Consider the following 22,908-nt stretch of genomic DNA (forward strand, 5'->3'; position numbering starts at 1 on the left):
GCTCGCCATTGGCTGCAGGCGCTGTCCCGTCAGACGGCGGAGGGGCGTGACGGGCTGGCAGCGAGCTCCTGTCCCGCCCCAGGCCCGCAGCTGCGGCCGGACTCGGAGCGTGGGGAGCCGGGGCCGCTGCGCCGCAGGGAGGTACGGCGGGGGGCGGGGCCCCGGGGGGCGCAGAGCTGCGCTGGGGGTGCTGGGGGGGGCGCAGAGCTGCGCTGGGGCGCTGGGAGTCCCCGGGGTGCAGTGGGGCGGGGGGGCCCTGGTGCTGCACCCGGTGTTTTCCCGAGGAATGGAAATGGGGGGTTGGGGCAGCGCCTGGCACGGGATGGGGGGGGGGTTGGGGAATCCCCGGCTGTTCCTGCGGGGGTGTCGGGCCTGGGGAGACTCCCGGGGTCAGGAGGTTGTGGAGCGGCTGTTGCAGGGGTCGGGCCCCCGCCGCCCAGGCCTGGCAGCCGGTGGGCCACTGCCCTTCGTGGCCAAAGACGGGCGCGGTGGTGGCGCCGGTGGCTGGTGTGCGAGTGCCCAGCCTGCTCCGTGCCCGGCTGCTCTGCGCCGAGGAGGGGATGCCAGCCTGTGCCCGCTCCATGCCGGGGAGGGGATGCCCGCTCCGTGCCCGGCGCTCCGTGCTGAGGAGGGGATGCCAGCCTGTGCCCGCTCCATGCCGGGGAGGGGATGTCCGCTCCGTGCCCGGCGCTCCGTGCCGAGGAGGGATGCCAGCCTGTGCCCGCTCCGTGCCAGGGAGGGGATGCCAGCCTGTGCCCGCTCCGTGCCCGGCGCTCCGTGCTGAGGAGGGGATGCCAGCCTGTGCCCACAGAGCCCAGCGCTGCCGACGCCTGTGGGCCCTGCGGCAGGTCCTCTGGCGCTGGGCTGGGGCCTGGCGTCCGTGCTCTGGGGCTGCCCCGTCTCGGTGGCGAAGGGAAGAGGCTGCCTGAGGGAGGTCGAGAAAGTTCCAGTCAGTCCCAGCGCCTGCTGGAATCGCTGCCAGGCACCCGACGGGAATAGACCGGGGGCGGGTCCGGTGTCTGGCCAGAGCCGAGCTCCCTGGGTGGGCAGCAGGGCACCTGGCCCTGCACCCAGCTTCAAAACCCAGGCCAGGCACGAGGGACGCGGAGCAGGGAGCCCTGTGGGGCCGGGAGGTGCGAGGCTGGTCACTGGGGAGCAGGGATCTGAGCACAAGGCCAGGCCGGCTGGTCTCCCTTGCCCTGGGTGTTTGCCCCTCTCGGGGTCGCTCTGCGTCTGGGCCTGCACCGCCATTGGGCCGGGCTCAGAGCCCCCCGTGCACCGCAGCAACAGTGAGAATTGACGTTTTGTTTTTAAGGCACAAAATTACATGCTGGGTTTGCAAAATCCCTTATTTACCAACAGAACCGAGCTGGGGCCCCACCCGCCCTGGGAACCGGGAGCGGGGGAGGGGAGAGTGAATTAGTTTAAGGCACGTGCTGAATGTGCGGGGGAGGGAAGGGCCCACGGATGAAGGAAACAGAAGGGGGGGGCGTCTGCCCCACCCTGCCGCCTGCTTCGGGGGCCTGCGGTCACTGAAATGGGCCAGGGCCAGAGAAGGGCAGCGAGCAGGGTGGGGCTGGGGGGCAGAGTCAGTGCGCCGGGAGCAGGGGGTAGTGGGATGGTGGCGGTGCGGGGCCGTGTGAGCCGAGGTGGGAGTGGGTCTGCGGGAAGGCCGAGGGGGTGAAGGCAAAGAGGAGGCACCTGGATGTAATGTGGCTGAAATAGGGAGACAGTGGAGGGGTTCGGAGGCCGGGGCCACAATCTCAGCAGCTGCAGGTCGAATGGATTCTGGGGTGCGCGGCGGGTCGGCCAGGAGGAGGCTGCAGCATAAACTAACCTGTGGAACTCGCTGCCCTAGGGAAAAGGCGCAGCTGTGACTGACGCCAGGGCTCCCATGCAAACAATGACGCCATTTCCCCAGCAGCCGGGCGCCCTCCGCTGCCCTCGACCCGCTGCCGGGACAGCGGCAGAGCTATTCTTACTCCTCCCTTGTTACGGGATTAGATGTTTATAGTAGCTGCTAAGCTGCTTAATACTGACTGACTGACTAGGGAGGGGCCGGGCCCGGCCCCGATCTGTCCCAGGGTGAGACTCCCTGGTCTCTGGCCCCTGCTCGCTGCCCCCCCCACAACGACCCCGTCCAGCTGTGAGGGCTTCTGCAGTGCCCCTAAGGGCCAGGGAGCCTCCCATCTAGGCAGAAGCAGGGAGATGGGGCTGGGGGTGCTCAGCCCCTCTGGAGCTGGGTGGGCCCCTGGCGAGGGGCCGTGTTCTGCGGTGGTGGCGCCCGGGGCCCGTCATGCTGGGCACTGCCCAGGCGAATGGGGAGGGTGGTCCTGGGCTGCCTGGTATTGTTTGACACTGGCAGTGCCCTCCCCCACCCGGCTGCAGAGCGGGTTCTAGCAGGGACCCCTTGCCCCTCGTCACCGCCCCAGTGCCGGAGGCCAGCCAGGGTGGGGGCACATCCTGAAGGGGTGCCCGAATGCCGGGCCCGAGTTCCCTGTCCCAGCTACCCCAGTCATCGCCACACGCAGCTCTCCCGGGCACCTGCTGAACAGACCCCCACCCCCAGGGGGTATGACCCTGAGGTGCTTGGAGGGGCTGGGGTTAGGGTGAGGTCTCTGCTCCCCACTCACTGAAGAGCCACCAGTGTCTGTGGGGGGGGGTGGCCCTGGCTGGTGGGGTGTCTCCCTGTGGGCAGGTGAGTGGGGGGAGCCCTATAGTGCAGAGGGAGAATGGGGGGGCTCAGACATGAGGGAGAGGAGCAGAAGCAAGCACCTCCCTTTGGCTGGGCGAGGGGACCCCGGCGAGGAGGGGGTGTCCAGTGGGGGTGAGGCCCTGCGGTTGCATAGATTGAGCATAGCCCTGCGCCCCAGTGGCTCTGGGAGGGGTGGGGCCGTGGGACCCTGTGGGATGCCAAGAGGCAGGGTCCCTTTAAGAATCTGCAGCTGGCGCAGTCCCTGCGCTCGGGCTGTGACAGAGACACGTGCCCCACAGCTCTGGCTGCCGGCGCCCGACGTGGGTGGGGGCCCGCCAGCCTCTGGGCCACAAATAACCCCCTAGCATTGCTGCTGCCGGGGCGGAGGGCGGGGGGCGTTGGGGGGGCGGGGTGAGCGGGGGGACCCCGTCCTGGCTCAGACACTGCGCGGCACGGGACGGCCCGTCGGCTGGGCGGCAATGCGCCTGCAGCTGGGCAGGGACTGAGGACAGATGGGGCCCGGGCCCGAATCTGCCTGCTGCCCCTGTGCAGAGGGGGTGGGACGTCCCCTCCGGAGCTGGCAGCGCCGTACAGCAGCCCAGGAATCGGGCCCCGGTCGGTCGGTCTCTGCGGCCCCCTCTGGCAGGGGACAGACCGACCCGGTCGCTGCTCTTTGGGACACGGGGACTTTCCGGGCGGCTGTTCCTGGCTGATGCCAGCGTGGTCCCGGGGGGCTCGCGCTCCCCTGGCGTCTCTAGATAGGCCTGACGTTGCCCTTCGTCCCCAGCTGCGCCGCGGGGCCTGCCGGACAGACGGGCACCATGGTGGAGTACTACGAAGTGCTGGGCGTGCCCCGAAACGCCTCCTCGGACGACATCAAGAAGGCGTAAGTCCTGCCCCATCCCGGGTTGCCCCCGCTTTCCCCTAGCCCGGGCCCTGTGCTGCCTCCGAGTCGGCCCCGGCTCAGGTGAAGTGGGGCTGGAGGAGCGCTCGAGGGGCCTCGCTTCTGCGGCTGGGCGATGGCGGCGACAGGCCAGCCGTGGGCTGTTCGCGTCACGCTTGGGGAGGGGGGGTGTCCCGCTCTAGGCCTGCGCCCCCCCCCCCCCCCCGATCTCAGACGGGGCCTGATCTCACACACACACACCCCGATCTCGGGCGGGGCCTGACCTGTCACCCCCCACCCATCTCAGACGGGGCCTGACCTGTCCACCCACCCCCCCCCCGATCTCGGACGGGTCCTGATCTGACACCCCCCCCACGATCTCGGGCGGGGCAGGGGCTTGACACCACCGGTGGATCTCGGTGGATCTCGTGCAGGGTCTCTAGGTGTTACCACAACACACCTGATGAATCGGCTAATGAGTTTTGCCTCTGTCACCCCTCCGCTGTCCCTCTGACTGGAGCGAGCCTGACTCTGACTGACTGAACGGCGGCGTGGGGGGGCTCTTGTGTGGGTGACTGTGACAGGGAGGGAAATGCTGCTGCTTCCTTCCGGAGTTGTGACTTGGGGCCGGGCTGGTGGGTGCTGGTTCGGGGCTGGCCTGGTGGGTGCTGGTTTGGGGGGGGCCCAGTTGGTAGGCCCTGGTTGAGGGGGGCTGGCCTGGTGGGTGCTGGTTCGGGGGGACAGGGAGGGGGGCCCCGGTTGGTGGGAGGTGGGGGCTGCCCCAGGAGCTAAGAGCCGCTCTCCAAGGAAGTCCCTGGAACCCAGGTGCTGGAGGGAACCTGCGCACCCATCAATTGGGCTTGGGGTTGGCTGGCACAGGTGGGGAGGGTGGCACCTGCTGACAGCAGAGCTGGGGGTCACTGACTGTCTCGGGGCCTGTGCAGGTACAGGAAGGCGGCGCTGAAATGGCACCCGGATAAGAACCCGGAGAACAAGGAACACGCCGAGCGGAAGTTCAAAGAGATCGCGGAGGCCTACGAAGTTCTGTCGGACAGTAAGGGGCCGGCATCTCCCCTCCCTCCGGCCTCAGCGGGGGCCGGCGTCTCCCCTCACTCCGGGTTTGGTGTGGGTCCTGGCAGCGGGGGCCAGCGTCTCCCCTCCCTCCAGGCTCGGTGTGGGGGCCGGCGTCTCCCCTCACTCCGGGTTTGGTGTGGGTCCTGGCAGTGGGGGCCGGCGTCTCCCCTCACTCCGGGTTTGGTGTGGGTCCTGGCAGCGGGGGCCGGCGTCTCCCCTCCCTCCAGGCTTGGTGTGGAGGCCGGCGTCTCCTCTCCCCCTTGATTCACGAGACCTGGCGCTGGAGCTGTGCGGCTGGAAGGGACCTCGAGGGGTCGCTTCGTTCAGCCCTGCACCGCGGCAGGGCCAAATGGCCCTAGGCCAGCCCTGATGGGTTGTTGCTAAAACCTCCAGGGACGGGGTCCCCGCCCCCGGGAAGCCTGCTCCCGAGCGTAGCCCCTGGGGCGGTGGAAGCTTTTCCCGCTATCGCCCCAAGTCCCCCGTGCTGCAGATCAAACCCAGCACCGGGGTGTCCACACGCAGTGCAGCCCTGGGGCTGGGCCGGGGACTCGAGCATCCCCACTGTGCTGCAAACACCCGGCTCAGCCAGGCGGAGGTGGCCAGACCCCCTCGGCAGCCCTTCGGACCCGGGGCTGGCGCTTGAGCTGCGTCCACACTGCAAAGTGACAGGGCTTGGACCTCACCCAGCGGGACTCTGGCTCTGACCCTAGAGCCCCAGGCCTGAGGGCTTCCTGAGCTGTCTGCCTGGCGCGTGTGTGGACGGAACGTGGGCTCGAGCCGGGGTCAGAGCCCAGCCTTCGTGTGCAACTTGGATAGACCCTTAATCCCCGTCCTCTGGAGAACGGCCCTTCCCGGGCCTGGTCTCAGGCCTCGGCTCCAGAGCGAACCCGCTCAGGGTCTAACCCTCCCTCACGGGGCAGGTTTGTTGTTCTCTGATTGGTTCACGTCTTTCCTGACGTGCGGCCCCCAGACCTGGCCGCAGCCCTGCCGAGTGCTGAGCAGAGCGGGCCAATGACCTCCCGTTAACACCCCAGCGTGAGCAGCCTGTGGCAGACTCTAGTCAGCGTGTGATCCACTGGGGCCCCCAGATCCTGCTCAGCCAGGTCCCCAGGTTGGTGCTGAGGGGAGCGGCTGTGCTCTGTATGGACGGTGTCCCCGTCGCTCCCAGCTGCGCGCGTGCCCTGCTGCCCGGTTTCTGTGCCCCTTAGCGGAGCAGGCCCTGAGACGGCCCTTTGCGAGCAGCCTCCAGCCCGGCTGCCTTCTGCCTGGTGCAGGGCCGGGGTGCACAGAGACTGCAGCTCTTCCTGCCCCCCCCGGTCCCTGCACTAGGGAACGCTGAGCTGCCGGAGCCCCCTTTCCCCCCCGTGAGATGCTCGGGGGGACGCGGGGAAGACGGGGCATCCGGCCGGTCTGCACCTCACTATGTCCCTTTGCGGGAGAGGCTCTCGTTAACCCTTTGCTCTGAGTCACACGCACCATTTCGTGTTCCTTTGCCTCTCCTGGGGGCTGCAGTGGGGTGGGCGCAGGGGTCCCCAGGAGTCTCTGGCCATGTGCACCCCCGTGCATTGCGTGCGCCTCGCTGGATTCGGTCGTGCCCCACAGCTCCAGGCCTGGGGTAGCCCCTGGCGTCCCACGGATCATGGGGGGCTGCGTTAGGTCATGAAGGTCCTTCACGTCGCCTGGAGCCGCTCTGATCCGACGCTGCTCAGAGACCCCGTGAGCCTGGTGTGGGGCACCCGGAGAGCCGGCCGGGGACATCTCCCCCCCGCCCCACACACACACACACACCAGCTCCGAGGGTTCAGAGCCACAACACTGGGTCGAAAATCCCCAGACTTTTCAAAGCAAGTGTTGGGGTCTCATCTGCGCTCCTGTGTCTGACCCCGGGGGGCGCCGTCCCAGGCTTTGCTCTGCAGCCAGGAAGGGGAGAAAACAGCAGCTGACAGTCCTGCCCCGTCCCATGACTCCGAGAGCTGGGGCTTTAGGAATAATCCCTATGGCACGAGAGCTGGCGATGCCGCCTGCCCACACAGCGGGAGCTGCTCCCCCCCAGCTGCAGGACCCATTCTCCCCCTTAGCTAGGGGCCGCCCCATCCCCAGCTCAGCCCAGCCCCGCTGGAGCGGCGGGGGCCGCCTAACTCTCCCCTCTCCCTGCAGAGGAGAAGCGAGACATCTACGACCGCTATGGCAAGGAAGGCCTCATGGGAGCAGGTGAGCCGGCCTGGCTGGGGGAGCTGAAATGGGGGGTGGGGGGACCTTGCACCTTAAAAACTGGGCCGAGGGGACCCAAGTCTGACAGGCCCCGCCAGCGTTGTCGGGTGCCGCGCCCGCAGTGGAGTGCTGCCGAGCCGGCTGTGGCAGGGAGTCTGGACGCTGCCCGCCCCCGGAGCGTGGGTATGAACGAGACGGCAAAGCCCTACGCTGCCCCCCCTCCCCCCTCCGAGCAGGGCACGGCCCCCCCCCCGGGGCTCGCTGCCCCCCCTTCCCCCTCCGAGCAGGGCACGGCCCCCGGGGCTCGCTGCCCCCTGAGCAGGGCCCCCCCATCTCCGTGGCGGTGACACCCAGGTATGCCCCGCCCGGGCTCACTGCCCCAGCAGGGTACAGCCCCCGGGGCTCACTGCCCCTGAGCAGGGCCCCACCCATCTACTTGGCCGTGACACCTGGGTACAGCCCCCAGGGCTCACTGCCCCCAGGGCTCGCTCCCCTCCCAGCAGGGTACAGCCCCCCGGGGCTCGCTCCCCCCCCCCCCAGCGTGTCTGTGCCCCATCCAGGGGTGGAACTTGCCCGGGGCTGGGCGCCGGCTCTTGGCCCAGGGGCAAACTGCACCTACTACAAATACTGGCCGGCTGGGAGACCTGGTGCCCCGTTGCATGCTGGCCCCAGCCCCAGCCCCGTGCTAGCAGAGCTCGTCTCTCCCGGGGGACGGGGACCCCGGCCTGTTGCTCTCGCTCAGTTCAGACTGGGCTCTTGGCGGTAGCGTCCTGTCTCTGCTTTTCCCCAGCAGGGCCTGGGGGATCAAGAGCCGACGTGGGAGTCCCCGAATTCACCTTCACCTTCCGCAGCGCCCACGACGTCTTCCGGGAGTTCTTCGGCGGGCGGGATCCCTTCGCTGACCTCTTCGGTGAGTCTCCGAGGGCTGTGGAGGAGGGAGGGGAGCGTGGGCCCAACCCAGTGAATGTTTTGATTCTCTGCGGCCAGAGAAGTGGGAGAGGGACTATGAAATGGGGATTGGTGAGAGACCCAGAGACTGTTGTGTGTCATGGGCCCTGTACTGCTGAAAGCTCATGGAGATTCACCTTTGACTCAAGTGATATGGCCTGGGCTTTTGCCTCAGGAGGGGCTGAGTTTGAACTTCTGGGTGACGGCAGGGGTTAGTACGGTGCCTTCCACAGCGTCGGCTCCCTGCCTCACAGCTGGAGCAGCAGCTTCCTCCAGGGCTCGCTGCGCTGGGGCCAGCGCGGGGGGGTGGTGGTGCTGTGACAGCCGGTGATCCCGGCCGAGGACTGCCCCACACCGGGGGCGTTTTCAGCAGGCCCGGTCCAAGCAGACGCTGGTCCTTGTGCCGGAGCGAGGGAGGCCAGGAAGCGGTGGTGGTTTGGGCTCGGTCCTGCGGGAGGCAGCATGCGAGCTCTGGGCTGAACGCCCGGGGCAGAAGGATCCGTGCGTGGGGAGGGGTGAAGAGCCATGACTGGGCAGTGCCAGCGACCGATGGAGGTAGCCTGGGCCCAGCGCTAGGCTGAGTCCCAGGGCTCGCTGCGGGCGCCGGCGGGGCGGCCGGAAGCAGTGGGCTGCAGTTACCTGCCCCCGTCGTAGGCTGCCTCTCGGGAATCCTCGCCCAAGGGCTGCAGGACACTGGAACTGAGAGGCCGGAGCAGCGCCCGCTGGCTCCCAGCCCTGGCAGCGTGTGGCCCTGTCAGAGCGACCAGCACCCAGGCCCTGCCTCCTGTGTGGGCCTGATCCCGCAGCGCCCGGGGCAGGAGAGCCACCCTAGCCGGGGGCTGCTGGATCTTCGGCTTCTCTTCCTGCAGCTCAGCAGCTGGACACAAGGAAGTGCCTGCTCCGTAGGCCCCCAGAGACCGGCCCCCAGAGCCCCCTTTGGGGCCTGCTGCTCTGGGGCCCATGGGTGCCCTGCTCCCGGGGTGGACTGGCTGCGCTCTGCAGTTGTGTGGCTGGCGCGGCCTGGCCTGGCATCCTGCTGGGGAGGTTCTTGGGCTGTGCTCACGCCACGATCCCTCCCTCCCAGATGAGATGCTGCCGTTCTCAGAGCTGCGGGGAACTGGCCTCCGACACCCCGGATCAGGCTCCTTCTTCTCCTCTTTCCCGGCATCCTCAGGTAGGGGGCAGCCTGCCTATCGCTGCCAGCACCGTCCTTCCTGGGCACCTGCCCCACTGGAGAGGGCACCTGTGTGGTCCCAGCTCCAGCTTTCTCCTGGGTCGCTCCGGCTCCCTGGCCTGGTCTGGCGCAAACCTCCTCCCCCTCGGCTCCGGCTCTGTATCCCCGGCCCGGCCCAAACCTCCTCCCTCCGGCTCCCCTGCCTGGCCCGGCCCAAACCTCCTCCCTCCGGCTCCCCTGCCTGGCCTGGCCCAAACCACCTCCCCTCGGCTCCGGCTCCGGCTCCCCGGCCCGGCCCAAACCTCCTCCCCCTCAGCTCCGGCTCCGGCTCCCCGGCCCGGCTCAAACCTCCTCCCCTCGGCTCTGTATCCCCGGCCCAAACCTCCTCCCCCTCAGCTCTGGCTCCGGCTCCCCGGCCCGGCCCAAACCTCCTCCCTCCGGCTCCGGTGGCTCAGGGACAGTCTCGCCCTGCGAATCCTGGACAGACATTTCCTATCCCAGTTTCACACCCGCCCTGCAGTGCATCCCCTGGCTGCCCCGTCAGCCTCTCACGCCCGGCCAAGGGACCCCCTGCGATTCCCCCGGGGCTCCCCAGGGCCTGGCCCAGGCTGGGGGCTCCGGCTGTGAGGTTGTCGCCCTGTTTTTCAGATTTCTTCTCCTCGTCCTTCAGCCCCGGCACCGACCCTGGAATCGGCTTCCGCTCGGTTTCCACCTCCACCACCTTCGTCAACGGCAAACGCATCACCACGAAGAGGTAGGGATGGGCCATCGCGGACTGGCCAATGGCCAAGCCAGCCTGTCTCCCAGCAACACGGCAGCTGCTCCCGGGGACCAGATCATGGGGCCCTCCCTGGGGTCAGCCAGTCCCGCCTCCGCCCACGCCAGGGCCCACCCTGTGTCCAGGCAGGGTCCCCCCATCTCTGCTGCCTCCTGCAGCAACTGTTGTTTGACCGGCTGACAATGGCCAAAGACCCAGCCTGACCAGCGCAGCTTCTGCCCTGTATAACCTCCCAGCCCCTCTGCCAGGTGACACCTCCATCAGCCCCAAGCAGGGAGCCCAGAGTCCTACCAGGAGGCTTTGTCGCTTGGCAGCCTGTCGCCACAGTGCTGGGCAGGGGCGATAGCTCGGAGCGATTCCCTTGCAATGGGAGAGCACTTTACCTCAACGACCTGCGCTTCCCGGAAGTGTAGCTCGCGCCCGAGGTCAGAAGATCCTGAGAAGGTAAACACCAGCCCATGCCCAGAATGCAGTTGGCAGCTGCCCCCGACGCACATGGAGCCTGTGGCCTGGCACGATCCCTAGATGGCACACAGTGCCCCCACCCCATCCTTGGGGGACCCGTCGTATCTCCCCTGCGGGCTGGGTGACCTGGCGCTGTCTCTGCAGGATTGTGGAGAACGGGCAGGAGCGGGTGGAGGTGGAAGAGGACGGGGAGCTGAAATCGATCCACGTTAATGGTGAGGAGTGGGGTGGGAGGGGGCTTTGGGGAACGGGGTGGCCCCTGGCTCTGGACTGTCCTCTGCACGTTGGCTGAGCTCCACCCCCTGGGAGGGGGTGTCACGGAGTGTGGGGGACCCAGGGCCTTCACCCCCGTGCTCCCTACGATTCACCAGGACTCTCAGCCAGCCAGTAAAGCAGAAGGTTTATTTAGACGACAGGAACACAGTCCAACACAGGTCTTGCAGGCACAGATAACCAGATCCCCCCGGTTCGGTCCATCTTGGGGGGCCTCACAGCCCCCCCCCGGGGATCAGAGCTCGGTCTCCCTGCTCCTCTCTCTTCTCCAGCCCACTTTCGTCTCCCAGTCCTCTCCGGCCCCTCCTCTCTCCTCCGCCTCCTTCCTTTGTCTGCCCTGGCCAGAGGTGTCACCTCCCCTCCCCCAGGCCAAGCTCAGCTCACAGTGTGAATTCCTGCATCTCACCTAAACCTCTGGCTCTCCCCTCCCCCGCACAGACAGTCTGTGCTTCCTACTCCATCACACCTCTCCCCCCTCCGAGACTGAACTGAGCGGGGTCACTCCAGCCAGTGACCCGGGGAAGTTCGGATCCCCCTACAACCTTAGGCCGCCCGCGCCCTTTCCCCACCCCAGTACCCCTGGGGTGCACCCTGGGCTGGGGCCTTCTCCCCACGTTCCAGTCTGGGGGGCTGTGATTCGGGCTCTCTGGGTTCAGAGCCCCCCCTCTGACCCGGGCCCCCCTCCGGACAGGCTCCTCAGGGCGGGGCGAGGGCCTTACAGCCATCTCCCCCCTGTCCCGGGCCTTCCTCCCCCTCTGGCAGGGGTCACAGGAGCGGCAGTGCTGCCGGACATGGGCAAAGACCCCAGGCCAGTAATAGTTCTGCAGCAGCCGCTGCTGGGTACGCCAGGCTCCCGGGTGCCCAGAGGGGGGAATGTCATGGGCCTGGCACAGCAGCTGGCGGCGATACTCCTGGGGTACCACCAGCTGCCTCCTGATCCCCCCTGACTCCATCTTCCCTGGGGGAGCCCATTCTCGGTACAGGAGCCCCTTCTCCCACAGGAACCTTTTCCGGCCACCTCGTCCCATGGTCTGTCCCCCCCCGAGGCTGGCCAGGTTCCTTATCCTCCGCAGGAGGTCTCCCCGCACCGCGGCCTGGTACTCAGCCGCTGGGGCAGGGGCGGATCTGTCCTCTCGCCGGCTGGGTCCGGGGCCACAGCCTCTCTGAGCCCTGTCCCTGGGCGTTCCTCCCTACCGGGTCAGGGTCCGTGTCTCGGCCAAAGTACTTTCCCGGGGTCAGGGTGCAGAGCCCTGCCGACCCTGACTACGGTTCACGGACAGGGTACCCTGGGTGTTACTTGGCCAGTCCTCGAGGTCCCCATTAACACCTCCGTGGGCAAATGTGGGTGCACTCCCACGCCCTTGAGGCCCTCCTTGTCCCCACTTTAGGTGTACCGCGACAGGCACCTTGAATGGGGTCCCGATCACACCCTCAGGGTCAGGTAGGTGTTGGGCACCATCCGATCCGAGCCCACCACCTGCGGCCGGGCCAGCGTCACCTCTGCGCCCGTATCCCAGTACCCAGTGACCTCCTTCCGTCTACCTCCAGGGGAACAAGGCACTCGCTCCGGAGGGGTAGTCCTGCCCACCCTGTAAACCCCAAACTCAGGGCTGGGAGCATCCAGCCTCGGAGGGGTCGACCCGGGCCCCCTCCCTCCTTTGCAGGGGTACGCGCCCACCCCCTTTCGTGCGACCGCTGCCCCTCATCCGGCTGGGTCTCTACCAAGTTGACCCGGTGTGGGGTTGGTCCGCTCAGTTTGTCCCGGAGCTTGGGGCACTGGACCACGTGGCCCGGTTGGCCACATTGATAGCAGCCCATGTCTCGTGGGTCCCCTCGAAGGGGACGGCTGGACCTGACGCCAGATGCTTCCCTTTGGTGGGGGCCCTCCCTCGGCTCCTTCTGGGAGGTCCCATGGTGACTCTCTCTCTGCGTTGAGGCAGATCTGCTCCTTCGAGACTCCTCCCTGCCATCCCCTGCCCGACTGTCCAGGTATTGGTCGGCCAGCCGGCCTGCATGCTGCGGGTTCTCCGGCTTCCGGTCCATCAGCCACTGCTTCAGGTCAGACGGGCACTGCGCATACAGGTGCTCCAGTACGACTAGGTCAAGCAGGTCCTCTCTGGTTTGGGCCCCAGCCGTCCACTTGCGGGCGTACCCCTGCGCCCGGTTGACCACTTGCAGGTATGTGACCTCCCGGGTCTTACGTTGACCCCGGAACCTCTTCCGGTACATCTCCGGGGTCAGCCCAAACTCGCGGAGCAGGGCCTCTTTGAACAGGTTGTAGTCCCGCGCCTCCTCCCCTCTCATTCGGCTGTACACCTCCACGGCGGTGGAGTCCAGTAAGGGGGTGAGGCGCCGGATCCTGTCTGCGGGGTCAACCTGGTGCAGCTCGCAGGCGTTCTCAAAGGCCGTCAGGAAGGTGTCTATGTCCTCCCCCTCCTTACGCGGGGCCAGGAAGTTCGTATCGAAGCTCTTTGTAGGCTTGGGCCCCCCCTCACTCACCGCAGCCGGGGTCTTACTGTTGTTCTGCTGGGCCAGGGCCAGCTCATGGTTGCGCTGCTTCTCCCTGTCCTCAAATTCACGTTGCTTCTCCTTCTCTCTCGCCTCGTATTCACGCTGGCTTTGTCTTTCCTCATATGCCCTCAGCTCCTTACGCTCCTCCATCTCCATCCGTTTGATCTCTCTCTCCAACTCCAGCCGCCTGAGTTCCACGGAGGCCGAGCGTCGCCGGGACGATCCCCTGCTGGCCGGGGGGGTCACGGTGCCCTCCGTAGCTGGGCTCCTCCTCCCCCTAGGCCTAGGGGTGGGGGGTCTCAAGGAGCCCTCATCCCACCGCTGCCACCAGTTGTCACGGAGTGTGGGGGACCCAGGGCCTTCACCCCCGTGCTCCCTACGATTCACCAGGACTCTCAGCCAGCCAGTAAAGCAGAAGGTTTATTTAGACGACAGGAACACAGTCCAACATAGGTCTTGCAGGCACAGATAACCAGATCCCCCCGGTTCGGTCCATCTTGGGGGGCCTCACAGCCCCCCCCCCGGGGATCAGAGCTCGGTCTCCCTGCTCCTCTCTCTTCTCCAGCCCACTTTCGTCTCCCAGTCCTCTCCGGCCCCTCCTCTCTCCTCCGCCTCCTTCCTTTGTCTCCCCTGGCCAGAGGTGTCACCTCCCCTCCCCCAGGCCAAGCTCAGCTCACAGTTTGAATTCCTGACACTCACCTAAACCTCTGGCTCTCCCCTCCCCCACACAGACAGTCTGTGCTTCCTACTTCTTCACAGGGGGGTTCTCCCCACTTCCCAGACAGCGGCACTGAGACCCAGGGTGAGGTGGGGAGACAGGGGCAGGCCTGAGAATTGACCTGGAGTCCCCATGCGGGGCCCTAGGCAGAGGCCCGTCCTCCCCCGCCCCACGGCCAGGCCTGGGGCCTGATGCTTGTGCCTCCCGCCCCGCAGGTGTCCCTGACGACATGGCGCTGGGGCTGGAGCTGAGCCGCCGGGAGCAGCAGGCCCTCCTGGGCCAGGCCCCGCACTCGCCCCCTGCGCCGCCGCGGCCCCGCGGCTCGTCCCCAGTCTGCCTGTACACGGACAGCGAGGAGGAGGACGAGGACCTGCAGCTGGCGATGGCCTACAGCCTGTCGGAGATGGAGGCCGCGGGGCAGCACAGAGCAGGTGCGCGTGGCGCCAGGAGGCCGCAGGCGCCAGGGGGGAGCCAGGCGCCTCCGCCCCTGCCCGTGGGCAGCAAGGGAAGCCGAATGCAGAGCCCGGGGGCAGGGGGCGGGCAGGAGGGGGCAGCGCCCGAGGCGGAGCCTGCGCCCAAGCAGAAGCAGTCGCATTGCCGCCTGCTGTGAGCCAGGCTGGGGCCGGGCAGCCCCAGGGGAGCAGCCCCAGGGGGGCAGCGGGTTCCTCCCTCAGCGCAGGCGGGCAGCAGCGGGGCTGCCTGGGGCTCAGGGAAGGGCAGGAGAGGAGCCTCCCTCTGGTGTGTCGTTACCGAGTGAGGAGCTGCCCCCGCCGGGGGGTCCTGGGGGGCCCTGGCACCATTGCTGCATCGCACGCTCAGCTGCAGGCCCATGCCAGGCCTCCCCCCTCCGCGGGGTGGGGGGCGGGTCTGCCCCTAGGGTCTCCTCCCAAACCCCCTCTGCTGCGCCGGGCCGTCTCCCTCCCTCCCACCCAGCAGAGGCAAGGGGCCTGCCTGGGAGTGCGGGCAGGGCTGGGGGCCTTCCCCTGCGGGGGGAGGGGCTGGGGGTGCACAGGCCCAGCTGGGCTGCCCAGGCGTGTGGGGCACAAGCACAGCTGTGTGGCTCTAGGGGGGCTGGGGGGCGGGTGCTAGTTCTCCCCTTCACTGTTGCTGCTGTGAATCCTGCTCTGGCTGCAGTCCCTGCCTGACACCCCTCCACCCCCGGTCCCACTTCCACGGGCTGACCAGCCCGGGCACCATCACCCCAAAGGGCCGGGGGCCCAGCACACGGGCTGGCAGGAGCCTTGGGTGCGTCCGGCCCCAGGAATGGGGCTGGAGCCCTCCCCCGCGGTGCTGGTGCCCCGGCCTGCACGTGCACTGGCTGTCACATGCTCACGAGGCTTGATTCATCCATCGTCCCTCCCCCTCCCCTCTGCTTGTCTCCCCAGGTGTGTTCTGAGGGCCGCGCTGCGGGCACCCTGCCACGCTCAGTCGCCCAGGGAGGCTGGTCACGCCCGGACATCGCTCTGTTTCCACCCCCCCCCCAGTGCCCCCGGGCTGCCTAGTGGGGGGTCTGTGTCGCTGGGTGTAGGCGGCTGTAGCTAGTGGAGGGGGGCTGGTTGTGCTGGGGGCACAGATTCCAGCCCTGGCCCACAGCGTGCGAGTGGCCTGGCTGGGCAGTGCCCTGGCAGCGCTGCAGGGTGGCTGTGCCAGGGGGAAGGGGGGCTGGGGGCAGAGCCCTGGGCACCTCCAGCCCTGCTCTGCCAGGAGTTGCTGTGGCGGGAAGAGGCCTGACTGCAGGGGTGGAGACAGCCCAGGGCCAGCTCCTGCCCCCCCCCCCCATCTGCTCCTCCCTGTGGCCCTTCCTGATTGCGGGGGCTGCAGCTGGAAGAGATGGCGGATTCCCCTTCCCAGCCTGCACCCGGCGAGGGGAATCTCACTCCACAACCACCCCCCTTCCCCTCACAGCTGGGCAGGAGCGGCTCTGAGGCTGCGGATGCAGTGGGGGGGGGGTGGACGGACGGTGCCTGGGCCCTGCGGTGCATCTCCCTTGCTGCTGGGGGGCTGTGCCACCCCCCCCCGGGTGTGGAGCCTGCTGTCAGTCAATAAATCATTTGCAAGAGCTGCAGTGTGTGAGGGGGGGCTCTCTGGGGGGGGGCAGGGGCTTGCTGGAGCAGCCTGGGGGGATGTGGGGGGCAAAGTCCCTCCAAGAGGGTCAGGCCAGGCCAGGCCAGGGAAATTCAGCCCCAAGGGGGGGCTGGACCAGGCACCAGGTGCGGCCCCAGCCTCAAGCAGAGTTTCCCCCCCGGGAGGGTAGGGCCCTGGCAGTTCCCATGGGCAGGACGGGCACGAGGGGGGCCCCAGGGGCACTTGCCCCCCTAACCCCCAGGTGCTGGCAGCAGGGCCGGGAGTGAGCTGCAGCGGGGGCCCTGCCTGGGCGCTGGGCTCAGTCGCTGCTGCCTTCCCCACCTGGGGGGGGGGCAGTGAAGGGCACAACCCCTCCCCTCCCCCCTGCCCCCCAGCAGGGAAATACCCACAGAGACAGGCCAGGCCGGGCTGCAGCTGCACAAACGCGACACGAGAACTTTATTCACATCAAGATACAAAATTATATTTCTCTAGAAATTTCTCTTCTGCTCGACTGACGATTGACCCTGGGGGGGAGGGGCGTGTTCAGGGGGGGTTGCCCAGCCGGGCACCCTCGGCCTGGCCAGGATTGCTCCAGCTGGGTCACCGCTTGCCCCAGGAAGCGTGGGGGGAAGGGTCCACCCCCGGGCACTGAGACAGGCAGGGGGAGGGCAGCTTGGGGTGAGCCTGGCAAGAGCTGCAGTGCCCCCCAGGAAGGGCATGGAGCAGCAGAGCTCAGAGGGGGGGGAGGAGCTGCCCCCCAAGCAGGGCAGGGAGCAGCAGAGCTTGGGGGGAGGGGACAGGAGCTGCCCCCCAGGCAGGGCAGGGAGCAGCAGAGCTCGGGGGGGGGGGAGCTGCCCCCCAGGCCCGTCCTGCCCAGCGGGTGCAGGCTCCTGCCAGAGCTCAGAACCACCCTGCACTGGCTCAGACGTTCCCTGCCCGTGGGCAGGGCCTGGGCGCCTGTGGGGCTGAGACTAGACGAACAGGAGGAGCCCGTGGTGGGGGCTGGGCGTGGGCACCTGTACACGGGGCAGGCGGGCACTGGGCATGCAGGAGCAGATGGGAGGGCAGCACGGTCCCCTCTTAACCTCTCAGAGCAGTCGGTGCAGCCCCCCCTCCCCCAGCGGGTTCAGCAGGACCCCTCCTCCGGGCCCAGCTGCTCCTGCAGCAGCTGGCAGCCAGCCGAGGCCCGGGCAGCACGAAGGGGCGAGGGCGGCCTGGGGAGACGACCAGCATCACAGACACGACGTTACAGGGGCGAGCGGGCGCCCGAAGCACACGGGGCGGCACCCAGGAGGTGGCGGGCGCGACGGGGCTGGAGGCGAGGCGACCGGATCACTGCGGCAGCGCCTTCAGGATGGCATTGACCTCCTCTGCCACGGCCGTCAGCGCAAACTCAAACTGGTCCTGCGGAGGGCAGAGGAGGGTGAGCCCCGCCCCGGAGCGACGCAGCGTGTGCCCAGCATGGGGGGGCAGGGCTGTATGCCCCCCCCGCAGCTGCCAGTGCCCACCCAGCTCAACAGATGAACCCGCCCCCCCCTGGGAAGGGGCAGCCCCATTGTGCCCCCCCATGCTGGGAAGGAAGCCAGGGGGCCCGGCTCTCTGGCCCCTGGTGGGAGAACTAGCCTGTACCTGGGGAGGGGCACAGCGACTGTGGGGCCAGGTGCTGCCCGGGTGCAGCGATGGCGGAGGGGAGAAGGGCTCTGTGGGGCAGGGGGGGGCATAGGGGGTGTCCTGCCCCTTCCCTGCAGGTGGCTGGGCTGGCCCCAGGGCTGACCCACTGAGAGCTGCCCCTGCAGGCTTGGGGCCTAGCTGGGGGAAAGGGCACACCTTAGTCTGCACCATGCCAGGCCTTTGGTCACGGACGTGCTCCAGCGTGGCAGCGATGTCAATCTCCTTCACTCCTAGGGCAGAGCACACGAGGGGTCAGCGGGGGCGCCGGGGCAGGGCTGGGGATCTGGAGGGGAGGAGCCGGGGGCCGCGTAGACGAGGGGGTGGAGCAGCGGGCGCCGGAGCCAGGGCTGGGGATCTGGAGGGGAGGAGCCGGGGGCAGAGCAGACGAGGGGGCGCTGGAGCCAGGGCTGGGGATCTGGAGGGGAGGAGCCGGGGGCAGAACAGAGAAGGGGGCGGAGCAGCGGGTGCCGGAGCCAGGGCTGGGGATCTGGAGGGGAGGAGCCGGGGGCAGCGTAGACGAGGGGGTGGAGCAGCGGGCGCCGGAGCCAGGGCTGGGGATCTGGAGGGGAGGAGCCAGGGGCAGAGCAGACAAGGGGGCGGAGCAGGAGGCGCCGGAGCCAGGGCTGGGAATCTGGAGGTTCCGGGCCGGGGACTGAGCAAGATAAAGGCACAAGTGGGTTCCGCTGCCAGGACTGCGTGTTGGACGCTGGGAGGGGGTGGGGCCGGGTCGCGGCCGCACTCACCTTTGGCCATTCGGTTTAGTACCATGTCGATGAGGATGTAGGTCCCGGTCCTGCCCGCCCCGTCGCTGGAAGAGACACAGAGACGCTCACAAGCCCCTGCACGGGGGGGGGGGGGGGCCACCTGGCTCCCAGCAGGGCACGGGGGCGGTGGGGGAGGGGAGAGCCACTGCAGGCTTCTCGGGGTCCCCACTGTGCTGCACATACCCCCCTCCCCCCCGGCAGGCCTGGGTGGGGCGTCCCATGGCGGGAGGAGGGGGCAGTGTGACGGCCCCCCAGGCAGGGAGCCCCCCCCCCCAGGCAGGGCCGAGCGGCGCTGAGCGCGGACGCGGGGGCCGTTACCTGCAGTGCACGATAACAGGGCAGGAGCGACCCCGGTAGCACTTGTTGACCTTCCTGCAAGGACAAGGAGAGAGCAGGTGAGAGCAGCCAGCGCCCGCCCAGCCAGAGCAGAGCCCTGCCCCGGGGCACAGACGGGCATGTCCTGGGGCCTGGCAGCCCAGCGGGAGGCACTACCAGCCGCCTTGCCCTGCCTGGCCAGAGCCGAGGGCTCTCCGGGGTGGGGCGGCGATTCGCTCTGCCCGTTCCTGCAGCGCCGGGCACACCCCCCTGCCCCGGGGCACAGACGGGGCACGTCCTGGGGCCTGGCAGCCCAGCGGGAGGCACTACCAGCCGCCTTGCCCTGCCTGGCCAGAGCCGAGGGCTCTCCGGGGTGGGGCGGCGATGCGCTCTGCCCGCTGTTTCGGCCCAGCCATGTCACCCCGGAGGCCATTCCTGCAGCGACGGGCACACTCCCCCCCCCCGGGTAGGGCTGGCATCCCTGCACCCAACAGGCCTGGCAGGGGCGTCTCTGCAGGAGGCCACGCACAGCAGAGGGGCACAGGGCATTCCCAGACGGGTGGGGATGGGAGCCGTGGGGCACTGTCCCGTGCCTGGCGCCCTGCACCGAAGTGGGGCACTAGTGGGAGTCCAGGGGGCCGGGCTCCATGCAGCAGGCACGGCTGCCAATGCTCACTTTTGTGACTATGCAACTGGACCCAGATTACTAGCTGCAAATCACAAAAATGGCACTGGCAGCTGCACGAGAGAGAGGAGGGGGGAGGGCGCGGAGATCCCAGCTGGGCTGTGGGGCCCTGCCCCACACAGGGACCCAGAGGCAGCATAGACGGCCACAACCAACAGGAGGCTTCAAAACAGCCCCTCCCCAGAGCCAAGGTGGCAGCAGGAGGTGGGGCTCCTGTGACATTATAAGTATAATATCTCATTGAAAGGTGACGGGGCCAGAAAGAGTTAATGAACTCACCTCACCGACTGACCTGACCCATGGGTGAACCTTAAGGACGGGTTAGGAAGGTATGTAAATGAACAGAGCTTTGAAATGCAAGTCTGCATTGTTAGAGGTAGAAGGGGAGATGTTTGCTCAGGTCATGTGATGTCAGCAAACAAGTCTTGTCTATGGCTATAGTTTTAATTCAAAGATCAAAACAAAAGGAATATTAACATTTATGATGATACTTGAGTGAAATAGTATTATTGTCTCTGTGTCTCTTTGCAGGTTGTGGTGACCTGTATCTGAACTGTTAATGGATAAATTACCCTGTGCTAATTGCCAGGATGTTTGGGAGAAGGAGAATTAAGCCGATTGTTTTCTCAGGCTAAAGGCTGCTGGAAATGTATAAGAACCTGGGACACGATCCTGCTTCATCTCAGATCTGCTTTGGGTTTCAAGAGGGGGAAACCTTAAGCCCCAAGGATTGAGATCCCCAGTCACTGACTGGAGCCACCCTGAATATGGACATTGGACTGTAACCTCTGGACTGTTTCTAAAAGGACTTTTGGCAACTACAAGCTCATCTCTGCTGTGTCTGAACCTCAAGAATTGAATTCAAGTCTGTCTGTAGATTGATCTTTTAACCAACTCTCTCTCGCTTTTCTTTTTTAATAAATTTTAGCTTAGTTAATAAGAACTGGCTGTAGTGTGTGTTTGGGGTAAGATCTAAGTTATAATTGGACCTGGGTGTGTGGCTGATCCTTTGGGGTTGGAAGAACCTTTTCTTTTATATAATGAAGTAAGATTCTCAGGAATCATCATCATATCTGACAGGTGTGTCTGGCCGGAGGCCTGAGGCTGGGCACTTTAAGGGAACTGTGGGGTTTGGACTCTAAGTGACCAGTGAGGTGCTGTAGAAGCTGTTTTGTGCTGGTTGGTAAATCGAAGTATTAGAATAAGCACCAGCGTTTGGGGTTTGTCTGCCCCGGTCTGTTTGCAGTTCACCCTCATTGAGTGACCTCAGCTGGCTCCCACGGGCAGCACTGGCACAGCTCCTCTCCAGTCCAGCCCGCGGTGATGTGGCGCACACAGATCCACACCTACACCCCTCGGCCTGGGGAGGAAGCGGCCCTGACCGCGGTTCGAGCCAGAGACGGGCTGGCTGCACACCCAGCCTCTCCAAAGCCAGCCAGCCCGGCCGGGAGCCGGTAACACCGTCAGTGCCACGGGGACGCCAGGGCGGGGCAGTGCCCGTGACAAGCCCTGCTTGCCCGAGCTCTGAGTGCAGTGGCTTCCGCCCACTCTCCTCCCACAGCGAGCGCGGGGGGGACCCTGGCCCGCACTCCTGCCCCGAGCTAACCAAGACGGCAGCAAGAGGCTGGTACGAGAACCAGGCCTGGTCTCTACGGGGGCAGATACGCCTCAGGCCGAGGTATCCACCCGCCACACACCCCAGGGCCCAGCCCCGCAGCCGGGGGCTGGAAATCAGCCCCACCACAGTGCTGAGCCAAAGCCCTGGCCGCAGGGCCCCTCTGCCCAGCCCCAGGGCCTGCCTGACCCCCACCCTCGGGATCCCAGAGGAGGGAGTGCTCCACTGCCCCCCCCAGTCCAGAATCCTCACTGAGCCCTGGGTCTGCCCCTCCCCCAGCCAGGAGAGACTCACCCCCCTTCGCTGCAGGCTGGGAGGCCCCTGTGCACGCAGGCCCAGGTCACACCGGGCCTTGGGCTCCCGTCTGCAGTGGGGAACCAGGGTCTCATCCCCTGCTCCCCTGTTCCCCCAGGAGCAGCTCTCTCTGCCCCAGCTGAGCTGGCCCCAGCCTAGTCTCCTGGGCCCTTTCTCTGCCAGAAGGTTCAGAACTCCCCCCCCCCGCCGCATCCCACGCCAGCGGCAGGGCAGGGCAGGGCAGCGTCCCCGTGCCACCCCCACACTGGCCCAGGCCATTCAGGGACTCGCCCGAGGGCCATTGCCAGGGGCCCTCGCCCCGTCTCACAGCCGCCCCAGCTGCAGCGCTGCAAGCCGGCACACCCGCTCCCCCGCCTCCCAGACCCACAAGCGCAGCCCCCTCTGAGTGGGCATCGACGCCCCCGGCTGCCCCCCAGCTGACTGGGCATCCGACAGGGTGTGCCCCAGCCCCTCTCAGAGCCACCCCCAGGGCCCGGTTTCCCTGCCGGCTGCCGAAGCCCATCTGCCCTGAGGCTGCCGCCCCGGGCCGCTCCTAGCCAGGCTGTGCGGCGGGCGGGCGCCCCGGCAGGAGGCTGCCCCGTACCTGCGGAAGTCCAGGAGGGGGCGGGTGGTGGTGGGGATGCCCTCTGCTGGCCAGCTCAGGAAGTGGAACTGGGTCAGAGTGCGGGTCTCCTGCGACTGCACGTTCTTCAGGTAGAAGCTGCGCACCAGGAAGTCCTCGCACCAGATGTGCTCCGAGACCAGGTTCACCTGCACGGAGAAGCCAGGGAGTCACGGCCCAGCCAGCCCCAGCTCCAATGGCACCACTTCCCTGGGGGCCTGCGCTCTGCCCGCTGCGCCCCACGGGCCGGGCCCCCCGCCCACCCGGCCACTTGCCTCGTAGATGTGGTAGAGGGAGGAGCCTTCATCGGGCCAGTAGCGATCGCACTGCTTGACGCTGTCCTCCACCAGCGGGCTCAGCATGACGATGACGGTGCAGCCGTTCTCCCACACCATCTGCACGCAGGGCACACGCCGTCAGCAGCGGGCGCTGGGCCCCGGCTCGGGTGCTTGTTAGAGGGACTCTGCTGGGAGCGCCAGGTGGGACTGCAAGGAGCCCAGCGGCGGGCAGAGCTCAGCAGCTGAAGCCTGGGGTCCCAGCCTGCACCTGCTGAGCCAGGCTGGACTGGCAGGGGCAGGTCTCTGGAGCGCTGGCCGCTGGGCACAGCCTGGCCAACAGGCCCCAGACGAGTCCCTGGAAAGGGAACTGGGGGAGCAGCCCCAGCAGCCGGACTGGCCACCTCCCTGCTGCTTCCTGCCCCCGGCTCAGGAAAGCCAGGGCACCCCGGGCACAGCAAGGTCCGGCCCAGATGATGCCCACACACCTGCCTGAGGCCCTGTGACCCAGCACTCCAGGGAGCCTCCGGTCTCCCCACTGACAGGAGGGATTCGGAGCTGAGCAAGGAGGAGCCCCCTGCCAGGCAGTGCACAGGACAGCACCCTGCTGTGGGCACCTTTGTGCCCAGCCACGGCTGATGCCTCAAAGGCGGGGTGGGGAGGTACCGGCTCCAGCCCCCTCCGGCCTCCCTCCCCGCGGCCGGCACTCACCTGCCAGAAGTCGGCGATGGTGTGTGAGAGGGGCCCCTGCGTGGCGATGTAGGCCGGCATCCGCGGGTCGTGCTCAATCTGGGCCAGGAGACAGCGCGTCAGCACAATGGGGGTGCAGCGGGGGCCCCCCAGGAAATGGACGCAGCAGTGGCCCGGGGC

At 67.4% G+C, this 22,908-nt stretch overlaps 2 protein-coding genes across 3 annotated transcripts in view; one reads left to right on the top strand and one right to left on the bottom strand.

The window, feature by feature from the left end:
* The window catches only part of LOC120374728 (dnaJ homolog subfamily B member 2-like), an 87,106-nt gene continuing 64,198 nt past the window's right edge, over positions 1-22,908 (top strand). Inside the window, exons 1-9 of one of the 2 annotated variants that reach the window (XM_039494845.1) lie at positions 1-141; positions 3,483-3,581; positions 4,523-4,632; positions 6,810-6,863; positions 7,657-7,773; positions 8,896-8,985; positions 9,634-9,739; positions 10,373-10,443; positions 13,946-14,161. In XM_039494845.1, coding sequence (XP_039350779.1) covers positions 3,517-3,581; positions 4,523-4,632; positions 6,810-6,863; positions 7,657-7,773; positions 8,896-8,985; positions 9,634-9,739; positions 10,373-10,443; positions 13,946-14,161 — 829 coding nt within the window. In that variant the 5' untranslated portion in view covers positions 1-141; positions 3,483-3,516. Of the gene's footprint in view, positions 142-3,482; positions 3,582-4,522; positions 4,633-6,809; positions 6,864-7,653; positions 7,774-8,895; positions 8,986-9,633; positions 9,740-10,372; positions 10,444-13,945; positions 14,162-22,908 lie in introns of both variants that reach the window. The other variant, XM_039494843.1, reaches the window with a different exon arrangement.
* PTPRN (protein tyrosine phosphatase receptor type N) overlaps positions 16,225-22,908 on the bottom strand; it is a 55,267-nt gene continuing 48,583 nt past the window's right edge. The window contains exons 19-25 of the mRNA XM_039494214.1: positions 22,750-22,827; positions 22,039-22,158; positions 21,746-21,912; positions 18,551-18,604; positions 18,212-18,276; positions 17,625-17,698; positions 16,225-17,201 (exon numbers count right to left, since the gene is read on the bottom strand). Of these exons, the coding sequence (XP_039350148.1) occupies positions 17,130-17,201; positions 17,625-17,698; positions 18,212-18,276; positions 18,551-18,604; positions 21,746-21,912; positions 22,039-22,158; positions 22,750-22,827 (630 nt within the window). The 3' untranslated portion in view covers positions 16,225-17,129. The remainder of the gene's footprint in view (positions 17,202-17,624; positions 17,699-18,211; positions 18,277-18,550; positions 18,605-21,745; positions 21,913-22,038; positions 22,159-22,749; positions 22,828-22,908) is intronic.

This window comes from Mauremys reevesii, linkage group 11, assembly GCF_016161935.1.
Source record: "Mauremys reevesii isolate NIE-2019 linkage group 11, ASM1616193v1, whole genome shotgun sequence".
NCBI lineage: Eukaryota > Metazoa > Chordata > Testudines > Geoemydidae > Mauremys > Mauremys reevesii.